At 40.7% G+C, this 19107-nt stretch overlaps 1 protein-coding gene across 1 annotated transcript in view; it reads right to left on the bottom strand.

Moving 5' to 3' along the window:
- Nucleotides 1-19107, bottom strand: part of FAT4 (FAT atypical cadherin 4) — a 138797-nt gene that overhangs the window by 36486 nt on the left and 83204 nt on the right. Inside the window, exons 5-8 of the mRNA XM_028744582.2 lie at nt 16199-17121; nt 15187-15361; nt 5102-5282; nt 310-560 (exon numbers count right to left, since the gene is read on the bottom strand). Coding sequence (XP_028600415.2) covers nt 310-560; nt 5102-5282; nt 15187-15361; nt 16199-17121 — 1530 coding nt within the window. The remainder of the gene's footprint in view (nt 1-309; nt 561-5101; nt 5283-15186; nt 15362-16198; nt 17122-19107) is intronic.

Raw genomic sequence — 19107 nt, 5'->3', positions numbered from 1 at the left:
TTCGCAAACCAAGACACTACTTCTGGTTTTGCGGAGTTCGTATACCGAATAGTTCGTAAACAGGGCTGTTCTTAAACCGAGGTACCACTGTATTTAGGACAGGATTTAGTTAACATATTTTGTATGAAAAGTGTATTCCTCCAAAAAATTAGTGCAGCGCTAGTGGAAACCCTAATGAACTATAGACAACAATAACAAAATCTCAGTGGTCAGTGAGATTTAAAAGTCTCTTCCCCTCTTGTTATCTTGGATTCTTTCTGTGCTATAAAAACTGTTAAGGTTAGTATCATGTTGCTGTTATCAGCTTACCTGAAGTTGTTGGTGAGGGAATATGAGTGACATAAGGGTGGTGCTGAAATTTGGGAGGATTGTCATTGACATCTGCAACTGTGACAAGGACACTTGTAGAACTGGAAAGAGCCTTTGGGAAACCACCATCCTTGGCCACGACGATCAAAGTGTAGTTCTCCTTAGCCTCTCTATCCAACAGAGCACTTGTGATGATCTGCCCGGTTGAAGGGTTGATTGTGAACTGTGAGTTTCCACCACTGAGACTATAGCTGCAAAAAGTACAAGGAGGGAGAGACGTTTTTCATACCCATTTTATTATGAAATATGCTGCTTTATATGTTGACAAACTGTAAATTCTACAGGCAGGGAATCAAAGTATTTATATTTATTTAAAATATTTATATTATTCTCTTTCAGCCAAAAGGATTTACAAGGCAGATTAACATCAATATAAAACAAACGTACAAAAGCAAAGTCAAAACAATATACCGTATTTTTCGCCCCATAGGACGCACTTTTTCCCCTCCAAAAATGAAGAGGAAATGTGTGTGCGTCCTATGGGGCGAACGCAGGCTTTCGCTGAAGCCTGGAGAGTGAGAGGGGTCGGTGTGCACCGACCCCTCTCACTCTCCAGGCTTCTCGCAGATCTCCGCAAGCCGTGGGAGCCTGCGCCGGGCTCCCACGGCTTGCAGAGAGCTGCCTGCATGCCGAAGGCTGGGCGCGCTGAGCTCAGTGCGCCCAGACTTCGCGCAGCTCTCCGCAAGGCACGGGAGCACGGCGCTGGACTCCCACGGCTTGTGGAGAGTTGCCTGTTCTGGGGGCTGGGGTTAGGGGAAGCTCGGGCTTCCCCCGCCCCAGCCCCGCGCCTGGGTGGGAAATATTTTTCCCCCTTTATTTCCCCCCCAAAAAACTAGGTGCGCCTTATGGGACGGTGTGTCCTATAGGGCGAAAAATACGGTAATCACAGCTCCAGCAGTGACAAAATGACAGAGCTGAATATGGACATAAAAACAACAAATAGTTGCTGCTTAATGGTCTTGATTTACCATATGAAACCCTGTTAGTGCCGTGATCAGATAAGCCTCCGTAAGAAAAAGCTCCGTAATCTAGGGTGCCACCACTGACAAAGCCCTGCTTCAAGTGACAAAGCACCTCTAGACTATTCATCTTTTCCTTCTGAGGGTAAGCAACCCCATCCAGTACAGATAAATTGTCCTGTCTCCTGGACATGGAAACCACCCACCCACAGGGTTTAAAAAGCTTCACACAGAAGTTAAATAGTATAGGGATCAAATAGTGCCTTGGGCCACCCCATAGTGTGTTTTACCCCTTTGCATAAGTAACACAAAAAGGACACTAATGTTGCACATATACAAAATGAGTTCTTCCACAGAGATATCCCCAACTGAAGCAGCAACAACACCATTTTTGAATTATTCAGAAGTCTGACATTATGATAAAAACTTAGAAATATTTTATTTGCGGTTTTCAATCAAATGCCTGAGATACTGCCTATAGACAGATGGAGTGAATATAGCAATTGGTCATAACCAGCTATTTATCCTTGGAAAATGCCCTAGGTAGCAAAATAATTGCTCAGTTATTATTTAATAGAAAAGTCATGACCGCATAACGAAGTGCTATTTGTTTATAGAGAGAGAGGAGGGAGAGAGACAGAGAGAAACTTTCCACATCACCGAGTCCCAAGAGGCAATTTTCAGATGAGTATCACATCTAGGACTGACAGAAGTATTCTGCTATCAAACTATTCCTTGGCTTTCAAAATGTGGGGATTCTGATTTAGGATGAGGATAGGGCTACTTGCTGCTGAATTACATTTTAAGCCTTGTTGCAGCTCCTAAGGTGATCTTGATTGTGATAACTTCCAGGGTGAATAACATCCCATGTGTAAGACAGTTGTACATTCGGTCAATTTCATGCCCACTTGACAGAGTCCTTCGAAGTAGATAATCTGTCACACAGAACTGAATCAATTGCAACTGGAATGCAACAGTAATAACTGCTTTACTCCCGTTGAAAACTATCAAGGCTCTTATTCTTTCCTTCTTTATGGCCCTTTCTCTTTAAGAGGAACTATCTTCTGTAAAATAGGACACTTCTGTAAAGTACTACTATGAACTACTCATCGTCTTTCTGTGACTACTTGGTAAAAGGTAGTCTGCAGTGCTAAAGCGTCAAAATCCCTTCAGCCTCTAAAATGTGGTCACTGCACATTCATTGAATGACTTTCCCTTAGGTTTGCCTGCTATGAAGCTGAAGAACAGTCATCTATCATTAAGTACCCCGTGGTGACAGGAGATATGGCAGCTGTGGCTTCTGATGCCTTGGTCCTCTTGTCCGCTGTTTTCTCAACCTCATTCAACTGGCCAGGGCTTGAGGTTTATAATGCAATACACAAAGAAGAAGATGGACTATAGAACAACTACCTCTTCTCCTGCTGCATTGGGAGTTTTAAAGGTATATCTGGCTGAATACTACTGAAAATAATATATCCAGTCAGTGCACAATGGGTGTAATGGTGGGGGGGCGGGCGGCAGGGGGACAGCTGCCCCCTAAATCAGGTAAATCAATAGAAATACTTAACTAACTGAGGTTCTTCCTCCCTCAACATGAAGCCTGCCCCTCCCCAACATAAATCCTGGCTACACCCATGCTGTTCACCATCTTCATAAGCTTCCTGCTTAAATCTCCTATGGATGGGTTTGGCTTTTTTAATGACCTGTGAAAACTTTTCTGGGTTGTGCATCTCATGGTTTATAATTCATTTAATCCATGTATAGTTTCATTCTGAATTGGAGCATATTTTCAAAAGCTAATAGGAGGTTGGTTTTTGTTTGTGTTTTTTTTTTTTAAAAAAAGCTTACGCACCAAGGCTGCAATCCTGATTCCATTTCCCCCATAGTAATATACCAACCCTTTTCAAGTTTCCATATATTTTTATTGTATTTTAATTTAATTTCGACAAGTGATATACTACTCGATTACAACTGGACTAAGTGGTGTACAAAAAACAATTAAAATTATCAAATCTGAAGTCAATTGAAATGACTGCTGAAATGTTTAAAAAGGCCTTCAGAAGGCAGCAGAATTTCAACAGGGAGGGGGGCATGTCTGACCTCAGCTGGAAGTTCCATAAAATTGGGCCAACAATACTGAATGCACAGTTTCTGGTATATATGTACTGTGCATCTGGGCCTTTTAAAAAAGTTTTGTTGCACAGAATTGTAAAACTGCATTACTACAAATCAGCATAAAAGTTGATATCCGCCCTCTGTGTTTTTAGGGCTACAGGGTAAGAATAATAAAATAGGATTGTACAGCGAATCCCTTTAGATATATACCGGTATATATATATAATCCTAGGAAGTGAAAGTAACAGCCACCTCTATTTTGCGATGCCATTTCCACATGGTTATAAGACTTCTCAAAAAATTTAAATTTCCATGGGAAAAAATGACATGTAATGAAAAGCATTATTATGTCATATTTTATTAATTTTATTGGATGCTTATCAGGCACACCTGGCAGATGGCAAGGGTGGCAGAGTTCAAAAAAAGGGAAGAAAATTACAGTGTTTTGATATTTTAAAGTTCTTATTTCTCTTGTACTTTAATATCTACAAACAATTATGATTTATATTTTGCTTATTGAAAAAAAGCTAATTTGAATTTCCAAAGAAAAGAAAAAGTGTAGTGAGTCATTTAGCTCAGTTCGTGCCTTTTATACAACAATAAACCAATATTTATACTCACTGAAACCACTTGAGAAAGGGTCTATTCTCGTTTCTTGAGTGGCAGGTAGTGATGATTGGCAACAAACATGAATCTCTCTGCATTCCATTAGGAACGCATCACTCCTCTGAGCAAATTGCTCAGGCTGTCACTGCCACTTAACCTCTCAATTTTTTCTTGCATATAGTCAGCAATAGGATTTTCTGGTAAAACCTGGAGGTGTCGGTAGAAATGTGCAAGCCATTTTGCCATAAAGCCAATCCAGCGAATGATGACTTTTCAGAAGCTGAGTGGCGCAAAGAAATCAGTTCAATTGCCACACACAGATTCTTCCTTTTTTTTCTGAACTTTGTCGGAACTGGCTCAGTAAGAGCAAGAGAAATAGATTGGCCAGCAATTGGAACGCTTTTTACTACATGAAAAGTTAGGGATCAGCTTCTAAACACTCTTGTGGCAAAGTCATTATTGGATACGACCCAGTGTTTTTCAGCCCACCTAAGTCAAGTGGCTTAAATACAGAGCTATTTCATCTCATTCATCCCCCTTATGGTTTTGATCCATGGGCTATTATTAAAATGAGGCTGCTTTTTAAATTGTATTTTTAACCTGTATTTTAAATTGCTTTGTTCCGCCCCCCATTATGTTTTTATTGTAATTTTACTGGTGTTAGCTGCCCTGAGCCTGGCTCTGGCCGGGGTATAAATAATTTATTATTATTATTGTTGTCACAAACCAATTCAGGGTGGCCATAAAATGGCTGCCTCAGGCAACGTATTTTTGGTGCCGTGAATTATAATTTATTATAATTTTATTGACATTTTTGTCTCAGATACTAATTAGATTAACTGGCTTTGGGTACTTTGCACACTTAAAGGAAGGGCAATTTTTTCGGTTTCATCTCAAGCAGCAAAAAGTCCTTGGCCAGCCCTGAACCATGTTGTATTTGTGAACAATGCAAGACAAAACCCAGCGTGCTCATTTCTCCTTTTTTCCCAAAGCATGAAAAGGAAACAGGACCTAAATAAAACAGCATCGGAAGCACCACAAGAGCAACATACCTGATGATAGCATTCACTGATGCATCGGAATCAGAGGCGTTTACAAGCAAAACGTCTGTCCCTGTGGGTGCGTCCTCCGGAATGGTTTTGGAATACATATTGAAGGCAAATTTGGGGACGTTATCATTGACATCATCTACTTTGACAGCAATAGTTCCAGTACCAGTAAGGGCAGGACTTCCTAGGGGGGGAAAAGATATTTGAAATGCTAGAGGTTACCCAAGTTACAATACTAATACTGGATATGCCACTCTTCATTTATTATCTCACACATGAACATGTCACAGTTCACAGAGCTACAAAGTCAAATCCATGCAAAGAGCAAGGTCACTTTTGTTTTTAAAGAAGGTCCTCTGGAACTCTCAGAGTATGAAGTCACACAGGAAAAGCTTTGAATCTTGTATTATCAAGTAAAGGGTTTGCTGCTTGCAAAGAGAAATGAAAACAATACACAAACACTGACCTGCAGTGAACCGGATGAATTTGATGACTGAAATTGGTCATCCAGTGAGTGCCACTAAAGTGAACAAGAGCATGCCGATAGGTGTAACAAAATCTGGACTGCCACTTTTTGTTAGAGAAAAGCTAAGTATGGCTGTGACTATTCGGGGAAGAGAAGCAACAGGGGGCAAGAGGGAAGGCTTAACTCCTTCCATGCCTGCTACACAAAGGATCTGCTGTCCAGATGCATGTCTGCCAGCTGACAGAGGACTCCTGCTCTCAGACAACCTCTGCACAGACTAGTTCATCACCCTGGAACATACATAACAATATAGCGAGTGCACTTAAGTATATGTAGAATGCTTCCCTGAATGATGATAGCTCACCCGGCACATATACCTCAATGCCACTGAGTTTTAGCATATTCTGAAAATGGCTGAAAAACCCTGCTTGAAATTTCAGTGGACAGAAAAACAAAGTTTCAAGGTTCAGGTAAGCATGTCTCTTGCCTCCTTTGTTTTCTGGAAATATTTTAGAAAACCAGCACTTACATAAAAACAGTCAATATATAAGCCAAGGGTGGCTAGCCCTTTGCCCACGGGCCACATTTGACCCCCAAAGAGGTTTTTTTTTTATCACCCTGAAATTTGTCAATTAAAAAAATACTGCTCCTGTGGTTCCATGATGCCAAAAGTGTTTTCTGCCCCTAAGCAGAAAATTGTCCACTAAAAAACCCATCTTTAAATTGCAAACATGGAAGTTTGGAAGCTGTGAAAACTGACAACACTGTACAGCAGGTCCTCCAGCCCAGCATAATAATAAAAAAGCAGCTTTCTAGTGCTCAAAGCTCACTCACTCTTAGTCTGATCAAAAGTGGTAGGTAACCTGGTGTCCTTGGACTATATCTCCTGACCACTGATGAGTCTGGCTGGGGATGATGGGAACTGTAGTCCAATATCGAGGGACAAAGGCTATATTAGTGGCTATGATGGCTATGCTCTGCCTGCACAATGGAATGCTTCTGAATGCCAGTTGCTGGAAACCATAGGAAGGGAAAGGGCTCTAGTGCTTGGGCTTCCTTCAGGCATCTGAATGGCCATTATGAGGACAAGATGGCGAACTAGTTGGGCTCCTCTGAATCTTCTTATCTGGAAGGTACCAGGATGCCTGATTCACACAGATCTTGCTGACATGCCCTGATGATCCTTAATGTTCATGCAAAAATAAGTTACACAGAATTTAACGGGGTTCTCTGTCGAGTAAGTGTGCCTATGATTGCAGTCGTTGTTTTCAGGCCATCAATATTAATGGTGAACCCTACGTACAGATTTCTTCCTCAACCATAAAAACAAATCAAATCAAATATCTTTAATACGGTCAATGACCAGCAAGACCATAAAAACTTTTACTTGGACTTGCATCTTTTTTTGTTTCAGTGAAGCTTACATCCATGTAAATGCATTTAGATTGACGGGTGTTTTGTGGTTTTTTTTTTGGAAATAATGAAGATATTACTCCCTTCAGAGTCAAAGTGACAGTTCTAAAGATTAAAATGAAACCCCAGAAAACTAATGACAAACTGTGCAGGCATCTGCTACTCCAAAAATGCACAAATAAAATAGATAGAGAATGATGATTGCAATTTTTTGTTGGCTATCATTTAAGCTGCAGATGAATACAACTGTATGAAGCCCCATGTAAATTAATTATATCATTATCCTGATATACAGAAGCAAGTTGACAGGCTTGGAATTCCTTTTCCACTGAAACCTGTTGCTCTGCAGCAAAGCTGGAATCAAATGCTCACTGAATGGGGCCTCTGAGCAGATGTCATGTGCTATTAGAAAGTTTGAACTTTTCCATGGAATAAACCAGGTTCTCTCTCAGCAGGGAAGCCAATCTTCCAAAATGTATTACATTCCAGGCAAAGTCATGTATACTGTACATTGTTATGATTTTAAATTGGTAATAAAATAGCAAATGATTTCTTCATTGTTTAGAATTCACTCTATTTTAACCGCAACACATCGAAATGGCAAATCAGCATATCAATCTATCCTCTTTTAAAACAAATACTAAAACAGGAGAGTGATGGGGACAGAACATGGAGAATTTAATGCAACTTAATTGGATTGACATCTTAATACAATTAAATAAACAAAAGTGTGATGAATAACACCAGAACGGCATGGACCGTAATTTCCTAAGTTCCTATGAATGGAATTTCACTAACAGGATACTTTTCCTGGCAGAAGGGAAAGGGGATGGATTTTCCTCCCCCAGTCTTCCTGCTCTTGTGCTGCTGGGAAATAATCTATGATTTGTTCTTACTGTAGGTATGATCTGTCTTGCTCGGGACAAACCATGAGATGTAACCAAGGTAAACAAAGGTTTGTTCTTACCCTTTGTGATTTATCTGGAGGAGACAAACCACAAGCCCAGGTTTGAACAATGTGCTAAGTCAAACCATGGCTTAGCAGTGGGTAGCATGACAGAAGGAGAACTAGGGAAGAAGTCAGCAGCCATGCCCTCCTCTTCAGAAAGCTGCACATTGGCTTGTTCATGCTAAGCAATGGTTTTCCTTAGTGACATGTGCAAACTATGGGTGGGTATTATTGCATTGTTTTCCTGGCTACAATGTTAATCATCCTGTCCTGATTTCAAACATTCTTTTTACACTGCACCACCTGTTTTGTTATGGAACTGTAGCTTTTTGATTAATATACTGCCTTGTTGTGCTAAGTTTTCCTCACACCAGTGAACATGATGTGACACAGCAGCAGACATCTTTGGACATTTTACCAACCCCTGTGCGCATGCATGCTTCTGTTTCGTGTTCAGTTCTGAAAATGGTGGGAAAGGACTATATGCACGAATACCGTCCCCAATTTTAGCACATGGTGTGATCCATGAAAAGAGCGGGAAAATTACAGAGCCAAACTCCTGTGATGTTCCATGTTATAATGGGGTTACAGACTCCCCCCCCCCCCTGGAAGCAATTGACATGGAAATGAACACTGAACTTCCACAATATTCTGCTAAATTCCCAAAGGTGACTTTTACACTGTGTGAAAGATCACATAAAATGCAGAAATTATCAAGTAAGGAAAAGTCAGGAAAACAGAATAAAGTGCTGTCTGAATACAGCCTGAGCCACTATATGCTAAGGACTGTAATGATCTGAATGTTCTGAAACAAAGTGTCTTGAACAGTCTGTAACTATGATATTGATTGCCAGATCCATGTGGCTATTCCGTACATGAGTTGCCTGACATAGTGCACATCATATACTTGACTTTCAAGTGGCCCACATGTAACTGCAGAGTTATGTGTAAATCACACTTTAGCATAATGAAAACAGTAGCTGTTTTACAATTCTACAGATCAGAATTCAAAACAGACTATTATCCAAAAAGTAAACAGTGAGGACTTTGATCAGGCTCCTAATTATCTATGTCCTTAATCTGGAAAGCAAAACAATATTGGGCAATACAAATCCCTGGAAAGTTGGGAGCTTGAAATTCTTGCTTGGAATGGACAGGCTAGCAGATCATCTGTCTATGCAGCAAAGCTGCCATCCAAATCTATGAAGTGATAACTATGTGAAAATTATTGTTGATATGACCCATATTGCACAGTATCTGATCGTAGCCAGATGATTTTACTTTGGATGTTATATCTCCTTTCAAAATATCAAGTCAAGACAATGTGCACTTTGAAGTGATACTAAAAATATGTGTAGTGCATTTAGAAGGTCAAGTAGAGACTATAATTCATATTTGTAGTCAAAGTGGAATGTGAAACCTACATGGATTGTTTCAGCTTGGTGCAGATTTTTGATTCACCATGCTTTTCTATATTCTTTCCTATGATCCGTGGGCACAAAAAGAATACACATAAATTCTGTGAAGCATGACATCCTCTTGTTAAGTATAGGGCTTCAGGAATGTGGGTTTTGCATTGCAATTTAAAAAAGAAAAAAGAAAAGAAAACCCAAACTTTAAATATATATATAAATCACTTAAGTCTTTGGAAAAGTTATTGCTGTTAGAAGACTAGGAAATCAGGTTATTTAAGAAACCACTGACTAAGTCAGTCTTGCCCCTTAATGACTTCTGCATAACCCACAGTAAGCCTGCATTTCTTTGTTACTGAATTATGCTTTAAAAACACCCTGTTTGGCTCTTGAAGATTAACCAACAGGATAAGTATTCCTTGCCATATGTTCAGGTTTTACTGGTTTTATCCTAGCAATTAAGTTTTCTGTAGCCTTGGAGCTGAAGAATTAACTCACAGACTTTCAATTTATAAGTTGTAGCATTCTGTTTCATCAGCAGTCCGAGACCACTGTTGCTAGGAAATTTTTGAGAAAATGTGTAAGTTGGGAAATTTGCTTTGCACATCACCACACTGCTCAACCAGCATCTGCTATTAGAGTTAAATAAAACAGCACTGATAATGCACAATCGAGGTTCCACATTATTGGGAACCTGCATGTATAGAACAGACCCCCATCTACAGATGTCCCCCAACCAAGTGGCAGGAGGCAGGGGGGTAGGTTGACATAATGGAAAGTACAATGGTTAGAGTGTCAGACTAGGACTTGCCAGTAAAGGTAAAGGTACCCCTGACCTTTAGGTGCAGTCGCGGACGACTCTGGGCTTGCGGCGCTCATCTCGTTCTATAGGCCGAGGGAGCCGGCGTTTGTCCACAGACAGCTTCCGGGTCATGTGGCCAGCATGACTAAGCCGCTTCTGGCGAACCAGAGCAGCACACGGAAACGCCGTTTACCGTCCCACCAGAGTGGTACCTATTTATCTACTTGCACTTTGACGTGCTTTCGAACTGCTAGGTTGGCAAGAGCTAAGACCAAACAATGGGAGCTCACGCCGTCGCGGGGATTTGAACTGCGACCTTCTGATCAGCAAGCCCTAGGCTCTGTGGTTTAGACCACAGCGCCGCCCTAGGCTCTGTGGTTTAGACCACAGCGCCGCCCTAGGCTCTGTGGTTTAGACCACAGCGCCACCCGCATCCCTAGGACTTGGCAGACTAGGGTTCAAATCTCCATTCAGCCATGAAGCTCATTGGGTGACCTTTGGCTAGATGATGCCTCTTAGCCTAACCAACCTCATGGGGTTGTTGTGAGGATAACATGGATGGGGGCGGGGAACCACATATGCCACCTTGAGCTCCTTAGAGGAATAAGAATAATAATACATGTTAATAATACATGTTAGATATCTGCAAGGAATATATCTTACAGAGAGAGAGAAGGCCATAGTTGAGTGACATGCAAAATGCCCTGGGTTCAATCCCTGGCATTTCCAAGTACAGCTGTGAAAGTACCCTGCCTGGAATCCTGGAGAGCTGCTGCCAGTCAGTGTAGACAACACTGAGCTCGATGGACCAAAGGCCTGACTTAATATAAGGCAAGTTCCTATGTTGCTTTTATCTGCTGGAAACAAAGGTCATGGATATTCCTATAGTGACTCTGTTAGCGATGCTAGAAGGAGATACAAAGTAGAAACAGGACTATGATGTAGGGCAAAATAATTCTGTAGGAATATGTAAACATTAGAATTTACACAGAACGCTTTAAAAGGCAATAAGTGGCTTGAAGACCACAGCACGGAATGCAATGGGGGTGGAGTGGGGCAAAGAAAAATAGAATAGCTTTCTTGAAATATGTAATTTGCCAAACCACTTAAGGGAACGGAGCTAACTATGAGGAAAGAAGCGTAACAAATCAAGATTGTGAAGCTGCATGGTTTGGATTTATTTTAAGCCTGAAAAAAAGCATGCCAGTGAGGCAGCTACAAATGTAACCCTTCTCTAGGCACAGAAGGAAGCATGAAAGAAAGAAAGAAAAATCTTGCTAGGTTTTGCAGAGGCAATGAGAAATACCAAACAATAAGCCTGCAAAGGTAGCAGGCTTGAAACAAAGAAAGTAAGGAACAACTAATCTGGCAAGTGCAGGCTTTTAAGGTTCGAATCAGAGCAAGTTGGTTGAAGGAGTTCTTCAGGTAACAGGCCGTTCTGCCTCATAAATGTGCAGGGCGGCAGAAGGGGGGTGGGGAGAAGGAGGAAAAACCATAGTTCACTCAGATGGCAAGCCAAGGCTGCTAGTAAGGATCCAGATGTGCTACTCTATAGTCAGGCAATTAATAACAGCAAGGATGGAAGCCAACATTTCTCCAGAAAAATGTTCAAAGATGAAAAAGTGAGGATAAAAGCTACCGCTTTCTGGGGTGGCACACTGCCATTTCGCTCATCTCTGGCTTTCAACATATGGTGGCGTTATTTATTTGTTTTATTTCAAGGAAAGCTTCTTTGCCCCCATCATTTTCTCTCACACACACACAAAGGTAGAGGTACTCAAATCTGAATATAATAAAACTGACTTATTTTACTTTGTGCAAAGACAGTAATACCTTTAGAAGGAAAATGTGCTCTTTTTCAATGGTAAGGCAAATCCATTAATCATATATTCATTAAATCTCTCTCTTCCCTTGACTTCAAATAGTTGCATGCCATGTTACTAGACACTCACATCTAATAACTGCATCTTCCCTTTGTAGACTATAGTAGAGGACACTCTAGCAATGGGAAACTGCTTCTTCACCATGTTTTATGGACTGACATAAGAGTTGTGGCTGAGTGTCCAACTTCATAGGATTTCACAGTATATTTGTGCTGCTAAGGACCTCAGATGAAAGGCCCATATGAACCACCATCTCAACAGCCTGCCTGTTCTGGTGGTGGCTCATTATCATTCCAAACATATTAGCATGGTGTGGGCTGACTTTTTTGTGCAGCTACCCTGAGCTGACCATACCATGGGAACAAATAATGTTACACAAAGGGCAGTTTTACACTAGGCCTTTAAAGCACATCCAGCACACATTTAAAACATATGGCTTCCCCCCAAACTCTCTTTGTATTGATATGGTTTGTGATTCGTGGATTTGTAGAAGTTTGCTAAAAGTCAGTGCCTACAAAGTTCCATGTAAGCTCTCCCCACTTCACACAGAGCTACCTAACCTCTTCGTAACTGAAGTCCATCATCAATGTGAGCGAGTGACCTCCATATCAAGGAGCCTGGTGCACAGAGGTCCTCAGTTTTTCTAGACCAAAGAAGTATGATGTAACATACCAACCCCAGTAGCATCATATCTGCAAGTCTACCATAACAGAAGCAGAATGTGTGGTTAGATAGAGCTACGGAGCCACTGTCCACATAAACCTACAGTGATGGCAAACATGAAGACATATAAGATTCTCGTGTGTGTGTGTAGACAGACATTTGGATGATATAGATTTTGTTAACTAGCATGTTTGCTGGGACATTGGTGTTACTGTTGCTGCTTATTTATTGAGTCAGGATGGTGGAGAGTTTGAGCCTTGAAGGATTTCTACCTGTCCTTTTCTATCACCCATCTGTCTACCTAGAGACACAAAATACATTTGCTTCCATGTCTGCCATCACACCAGGTTTCCAATACATGTGTGGAGTATGTGTATACTACTACATTACGGGCGCAATCAGAGAAAGAAAATAATGAGGCAACTAAGACTTTGCCCTTCCCTTCATATGGTGCTCTATTTTTGAAAAGCACACACACAACTTATAAATCTGGGTTCTATGTAAGGAAGTACATTTCTGAAAATAACCGACCAGCATTCCCCCCTCACCACCCCGGTAATAAAAACCAAACCAAGGTCCGTGAGGTAATATCTATTGCATGATTTATTTTCAGAGATTGTATGGATGAGTGTTAGTTTTTGACAAGCTGCCCTTTTTCATGGTTTTGGCACACTCGGCTTTGCTTGCTGCAAAGGAATTCTGCTGTGTTATCTCAGCTGAAAACTGTGTGAATTACACAAGCTTAAAAATAGAAGTGACACATAGAAGGCATTAAATAAATATTTTTAAGGGCTACTATGTACAATAAATGTGGATGCTCACTGTAGCTTACACAGTTGCTTACTCAAGGGTAGTCCCTTTGTCTGTTTTGTCCTCATGAGTCTGGAAGTCAAAAACTTGGCAAAAAAAACTCCTCAAACAATTCCAGATACGAGGTTTATAGCTTCTTCTTCTTTATTTCAGTAAGATTCGGTTCACTGGAGTATTATGTATTTTTGTGTGTGAACTGGAAACAATGTCAACCAAACCAATCACTGGGAAATGTCTATGAACGCCTTCCAGTATCAGCTCATATTAGCTCACTCTACCCATTGGGATGTCTGCTCCAAACACAACCACATATATGGAGATCCATGTGGAGATTTTGAAAATGAAGACAGGACTTTTCAACTTTTAACAGTAGAAGAGAACATTTAAGTGGATGTATCTTGTTATGTAAACTTCAGTGCCCTCTTCTACACAACTATTAAAGTTCTAAGAGCTCTGTCCTGGGGTACCTTAGATTTTTACCATGCCAGTACATTTCATTTGGGACACAGGAGGAGGTTTCTATTAACACAGCTAAATGCCACAAAAGGCTTGAGGAACCATTTGGAAACTTGGCTTCTTAGATGCAGCTCTGTTTACACAGTATGCTGCTGCTGCTGCTACATATAGTTCTATTCCAGAAAGAGGCTAAATTCACCTGGCCACTGTAAAATAGTAAATATTTTTTATATCTGTGTGGAATGGCCACAAGATGAAAGAGACCAGTTATCAACACAGCCAGATCTTTGTGTTTGTAACGATTCACTCTAGTGCAGCTCAATGGTAGAGCATATGTTTTTCATGTAGAAAGTTCTAGGTTTAATTCCTGGCATTTCCAGGTAAGACTAGGAAGGACTCCTGCCTTAAATCCTGGAGAGTCACTAGACAATAATGAGCAAGAAGGACCAATGGACTTACTCAGCATAACACAGATTCCTATGTTCCAGTTCTGCGGCTCATTTGCTGCTACTCCTCTTTCCCTTTCTTTGTGTGCCAGAAGCAAAAAGCTTCAGTTTTTATCCTTGTACACACTCCAGAAAACTACAGCTAGCACACCATTGACAACCACATCTTTTATCTCCTGGACTCCCCAGTGCAAAAGCTAGAAAGAAAAATCCTCTAACAGAGAGGACATAAAACGTGTAACTGATAGCAGTTGCCAGTAAAATACAGGATAACTTTCACGGTGCTTACAGGAATGCAGCATTCTATACTTAGTTTTTCTCTATCTTATTTCAACTTGCAACATTTCTGTTGTTTGGCAAATAGATCCAGCCTTGGAAAAAAACAAAAACAAATGACCAGTTCCTGCACGGGCAGAGAAGCTACTAAGTGATGGTGACAGAGGTAGCAAATCAATAAAAAAAGCACCATGGAAGTTAAAACTAGATATTAAATCCAGATTTTGAGAGCATAGATCTTTTACAGTGCAATCTAATACATGTCTACTCAGACGTAAGTACCATTAAGTTCACTGGGGCTTAGTCCCAGGTAAGGGTATAGCATTGCAGCCTTAATGTTTGTAGCTGGCTTTAGTGGAATCAGGATTCCATCACAAGGGTGTTATCAATTTATGTAATTCACCATCCCCCTGAACAGTAAGGAATGTTTAGTTTTACGTTTCATCATTTCTTTAGATATAAGACTATGTCTCTTGGTACTTAAATAGGGCTGTGCAATTGACTTGGCTTACCTGAATCTGCCGCTGTGATCAGCATGTTATATTGCCCCTTTTTTTCTCGGTCCAAGCTCTGTACAAGGTGGAGCTCCCCATTGGCTGAGAGCGTAAAGGCCCCATCTTCATTTCCACCAATAAGAAGATAGGTCAATTTGCTATTTGGGCCCTGATCATCATCCCTTGCTACAACCTATAGAAGTAATGAAGCACAATATAACTGCAAATCCCTACCCAACGTCCCTTTGTTGGCCATACAATTATTTTTCATGTATCGAAGGAAAAGTGGCCTTGTGCTTGACGGAGCAGATACATCTATTAAAACTGATTAAAACAACGAAAAGATCCGGCATACCTTTAATTATTCCTTTAAAGATACCAATTATATTCCCACCCCCAGCCAGCTGCTGCTGTCAACAAAAGGTTGAACGTAGCTATTTAGAAAACAAATGGTAGACGTGCATCTATATTTTTAAAAAAAGATTTAATAACACTTCAGTAACTACACCAAAAAATTACTGCAAAGCAAAGAATTGAGAGAGAATAAAGAAAAGTGGGTGAAAATGAGAAGCTTTTTTTTAAAAAAAAAATGAGGTCAAGATTTTAAAAAAGCTATTTAGTTTCTGTTTAATGCACTGTCGAGGGCTAAAACTATCTTAGAATTATGCAAACAAAACCAAGCCATTATATAGTTAACTGTATATGGTGGTATCAAACCAAATACTTTTGCAGATGAGGCAACTTCCACTTGTGCAATAGGACTTCCCCACCTTGTCCTCCTACCTGCGTTGACCCCAAATATGCTCCCAAGGTTTGGGGGAACAGAATAGTTGGAGGTGCAAGGAAGAAAGCAGGGGGGAATCCCATTGTGCAGGTGGAAGTCATTCTCCTCATGAAAGGAGCTACTTAAAACTTGAAGCGCCTGTTCAGCGTAATACAAAATTGACGGCTGACCTCCAACAACAGGTTACTCTGATTATGAAGGTGTTGCCTATTATGCGCTATTTATTACTTTCTCACACATACTAACCTGGAGAATGACCTTTGGTAACGTTTCCAAGTTTTCTGGGACATTTACAGAATAGGGAGAGAGTTCAAATGTAGGCATATAATCATTTACATCCTTCAGAATAACGCTGACTGTAGTGGTATCAATCCGCGGGCTACTTCCACGATCAGCTGACTGAACTGTTAATGCATAAGAAGGTGTCTTCTCTCGGTCCAAAGGTTTAGCTACAGTTATTACCCCTGTGACGGAGTCAATCCGGAAAACATTGTTAGTATTTCCACTGATGATGGAATAGCGAACTTGCCCATTGGAACCCTCGTCTCCGTCTGCAGCAACCACCTGAACCACGTCTGTCCCAGTTAGAATATTTTCCGCAATCTCAACTTTGTATAATGGTTGAGCAAAGACGGGATTGTTATCATTGATGTCAAGGACTATCACAACTACATCAGTAGATGAAGAAAGAGGTGGCTGACCTTTGTCCATGGCAACCACAGTCAAGGTGTAATTAGAAACTGTCTCTCTGTCCAGTTCTCCAGTGAGCCTTACTTCTCCATCAATCGTACCAATACTGAATTTGTTTCTCAAAGGATTTAGCAGATTGTACTCAATGTAGCTGTTTGGACCACTGTCTGGGTCCGTTGCTTGGGCTTTGAAAACAATGGTGTCAATAGGGGTATTTTCTGGGATGTAGGTCAGCTTAGGAGAGATAAAACTCGGAGGGTTGTCATTCACGTCTAGCAGAATGATAGATACTTGTGCTGTGCTTGTGTATCTGGAGGCTGGAAGAGGAGCCATATCATGGACCTGAACAATAAGACTGTAGAAAGATTGGCTTTCGCGGTCCAAAGGCTTCCTGATGCTTAGAATCCCATTTTTGTCAATGTTAAATTGGCTTTGGCTATCTCCAGAAGTAATGCTGTAGGACAATTGTGAGTTAGAACCTGAAAACCGAAACAAACAGAAAGAAGAGAGATTTAACCACTTTTAGTCATTAAGGACATAAAGCATGTTAGTTATCCTGAATGTTGCACAATCAATAGCAGCCTTCAACTGTTACCACCACTTGCAGAGAACACATGGAGAAATGGGCTTGTGTTTGCTGCACCATGCCAACAAGTGTGCTCAGTGCAACGTTTGAAAGCAGAGACAACATTCATACAGCTAGAAGATGATCCCTGCACTTGTCACTGGTATATTACCAGGACCATTTGGAACATGCACACGATTGCTTTAAAAGATGAGAAGTCATTGGTTTATCACTGCGACAATGCCTTTGGACAAGATTTTGTATGCCGAAAGTCAGTATCACACCACCTAACCTGGTTTTGCTTTGGAGCAGCTGGGGCTGTGATCAGGTTACCAGTTTCTATTAAAGAAGAGATGGTTAAAATTCAGCTGAAGATCAGCAAACATTGCTTTATATGGGATATATAAACTCTCCTACTTGTTAACAAATACTGATTTAGATGTAGGATTGTTGTTCAGCAGACAATAAAGAGTTTCCACAATGATAACAGCTTAATCCGATGAGGTGCTGTGTTGCGATTCTCGGTCATAAGGCTGAGAGATTCTAACTTCTGTATAAAATATTAGGTTCTGATAATATTCACTGTCCATGGTGTGACACAGCATGCTAGACTGGCAGCTGAATTGGTAATCCTTTTCCTGGCACTAGCAAGTTTATAGCTCATGAGTGAGTGATCTATTGAGAACTGCTTCTTGATTCATTGAATAGAAAGGTACAATTTGAATAGAAAGCTGAATTAAAAAAATACAATTTACATTGGGGGGAGGGGTACCAGTTCCTTTTAAAAAGTTCCCATTTAGAAGAAGAACAGTTATTAGGCAGACAAGATTAGAATGGTGAGCAGAGTTTTCATTAATGGCAACTGAGAGCAGGAAAAACCATAACTCAGTGGCAAAGCACATGCATTACAAGCAAAAAAATTCTCAGGCTAAGAAAGACTCCTGTCAGAAGCCATGGAGAATCATTGCCAGTCAGTGCAGACCAAGGGTTGGGTACCATTTTGCCCAGATATTTTTGATCCACACAGGCAAACTGTCAGGTGTGTGGTCTTTTCCAGCTGTTGAAGTTTCCTAGTGGGGGAGAGACAGTGTCCAAGCAGGATTTATCTCACTGCCCATCAGCTGACAGGGACAGGGGTTAAATGCTCTCATCTGCAGGGACTGACCATGCCCAGTGAACCACCTGACATCAAGGGAGTCACCTGATTGACAGACAGGTGTAGTTTCACTAAAATAGCTCATGGACAAAATTAGAATCCTGGTGGGCCAAGGCTAGCCCAGATTCCAGAGGTCCCTTACCACTGGTACAGCTAATAAGGAGTTTTATGAACCTGCCACCTAACTCAGTATGAGACAAGTTTCCTGTGTTTCTTAGGTTTCTATATATTTCATGCACTGACAAAAATACCATGCATCCTTACTTCATTGGAATTTAAGGAGCCTAACTCAGCAAAACATTGCACCAAAAGCTGGTAAGCAGCTCTAAGCGTGCTATACACTGGGAAATATATGGTGACAGTTTAAAAACCCAAAACCCGTTCTGTTTGTATTATTCATTATAAAGTCAAACCAACATCTATCACTTTCTCATGTCTCTCCATTAATGGTTGAGACCTTACAGCGCTAAATAAATAATGTGGAAATTTTATCTGACTAATTGGTCATAAAGATTGAGGTTTGCATTTAATGGCTTTCATTTTCCATCAAGGCCTTCCTCAACAGTCTTTTTTTCCACTTTTTGTAAAACTTGATATTAGTTATTGATACAGTCAATTGCTTTATTCTTTATGCTAACACTTCTCAGTAGCAATCTGAGGTTCTTAGCGGATAAATTAAGCCCTGTAATATTCAGTGAATCAATCATGGCTATTTATTATTCTAAAACTGAAAAGATGCTATTT

Source organism: Podarcis muralis, chromosome 9, assembly GCF_964188315.1.
Source record: "Podarcis muralis chromosome 9, rPodMur119.hap1.1, whole genome shotgun sequence".
In the NCBI taxonomy this organism is placed as follows: Eukaryota; Metazoa; Chordata; class Lepidosauria; order Squamata; family Lacertidae; genus Podarcis; species Podarcis muralis.
The sequence above is the reverse complement of the archived record's forward strand: the minus strand, read 5'-3'. Positions and strand labels throughout refer to the sequence as shown.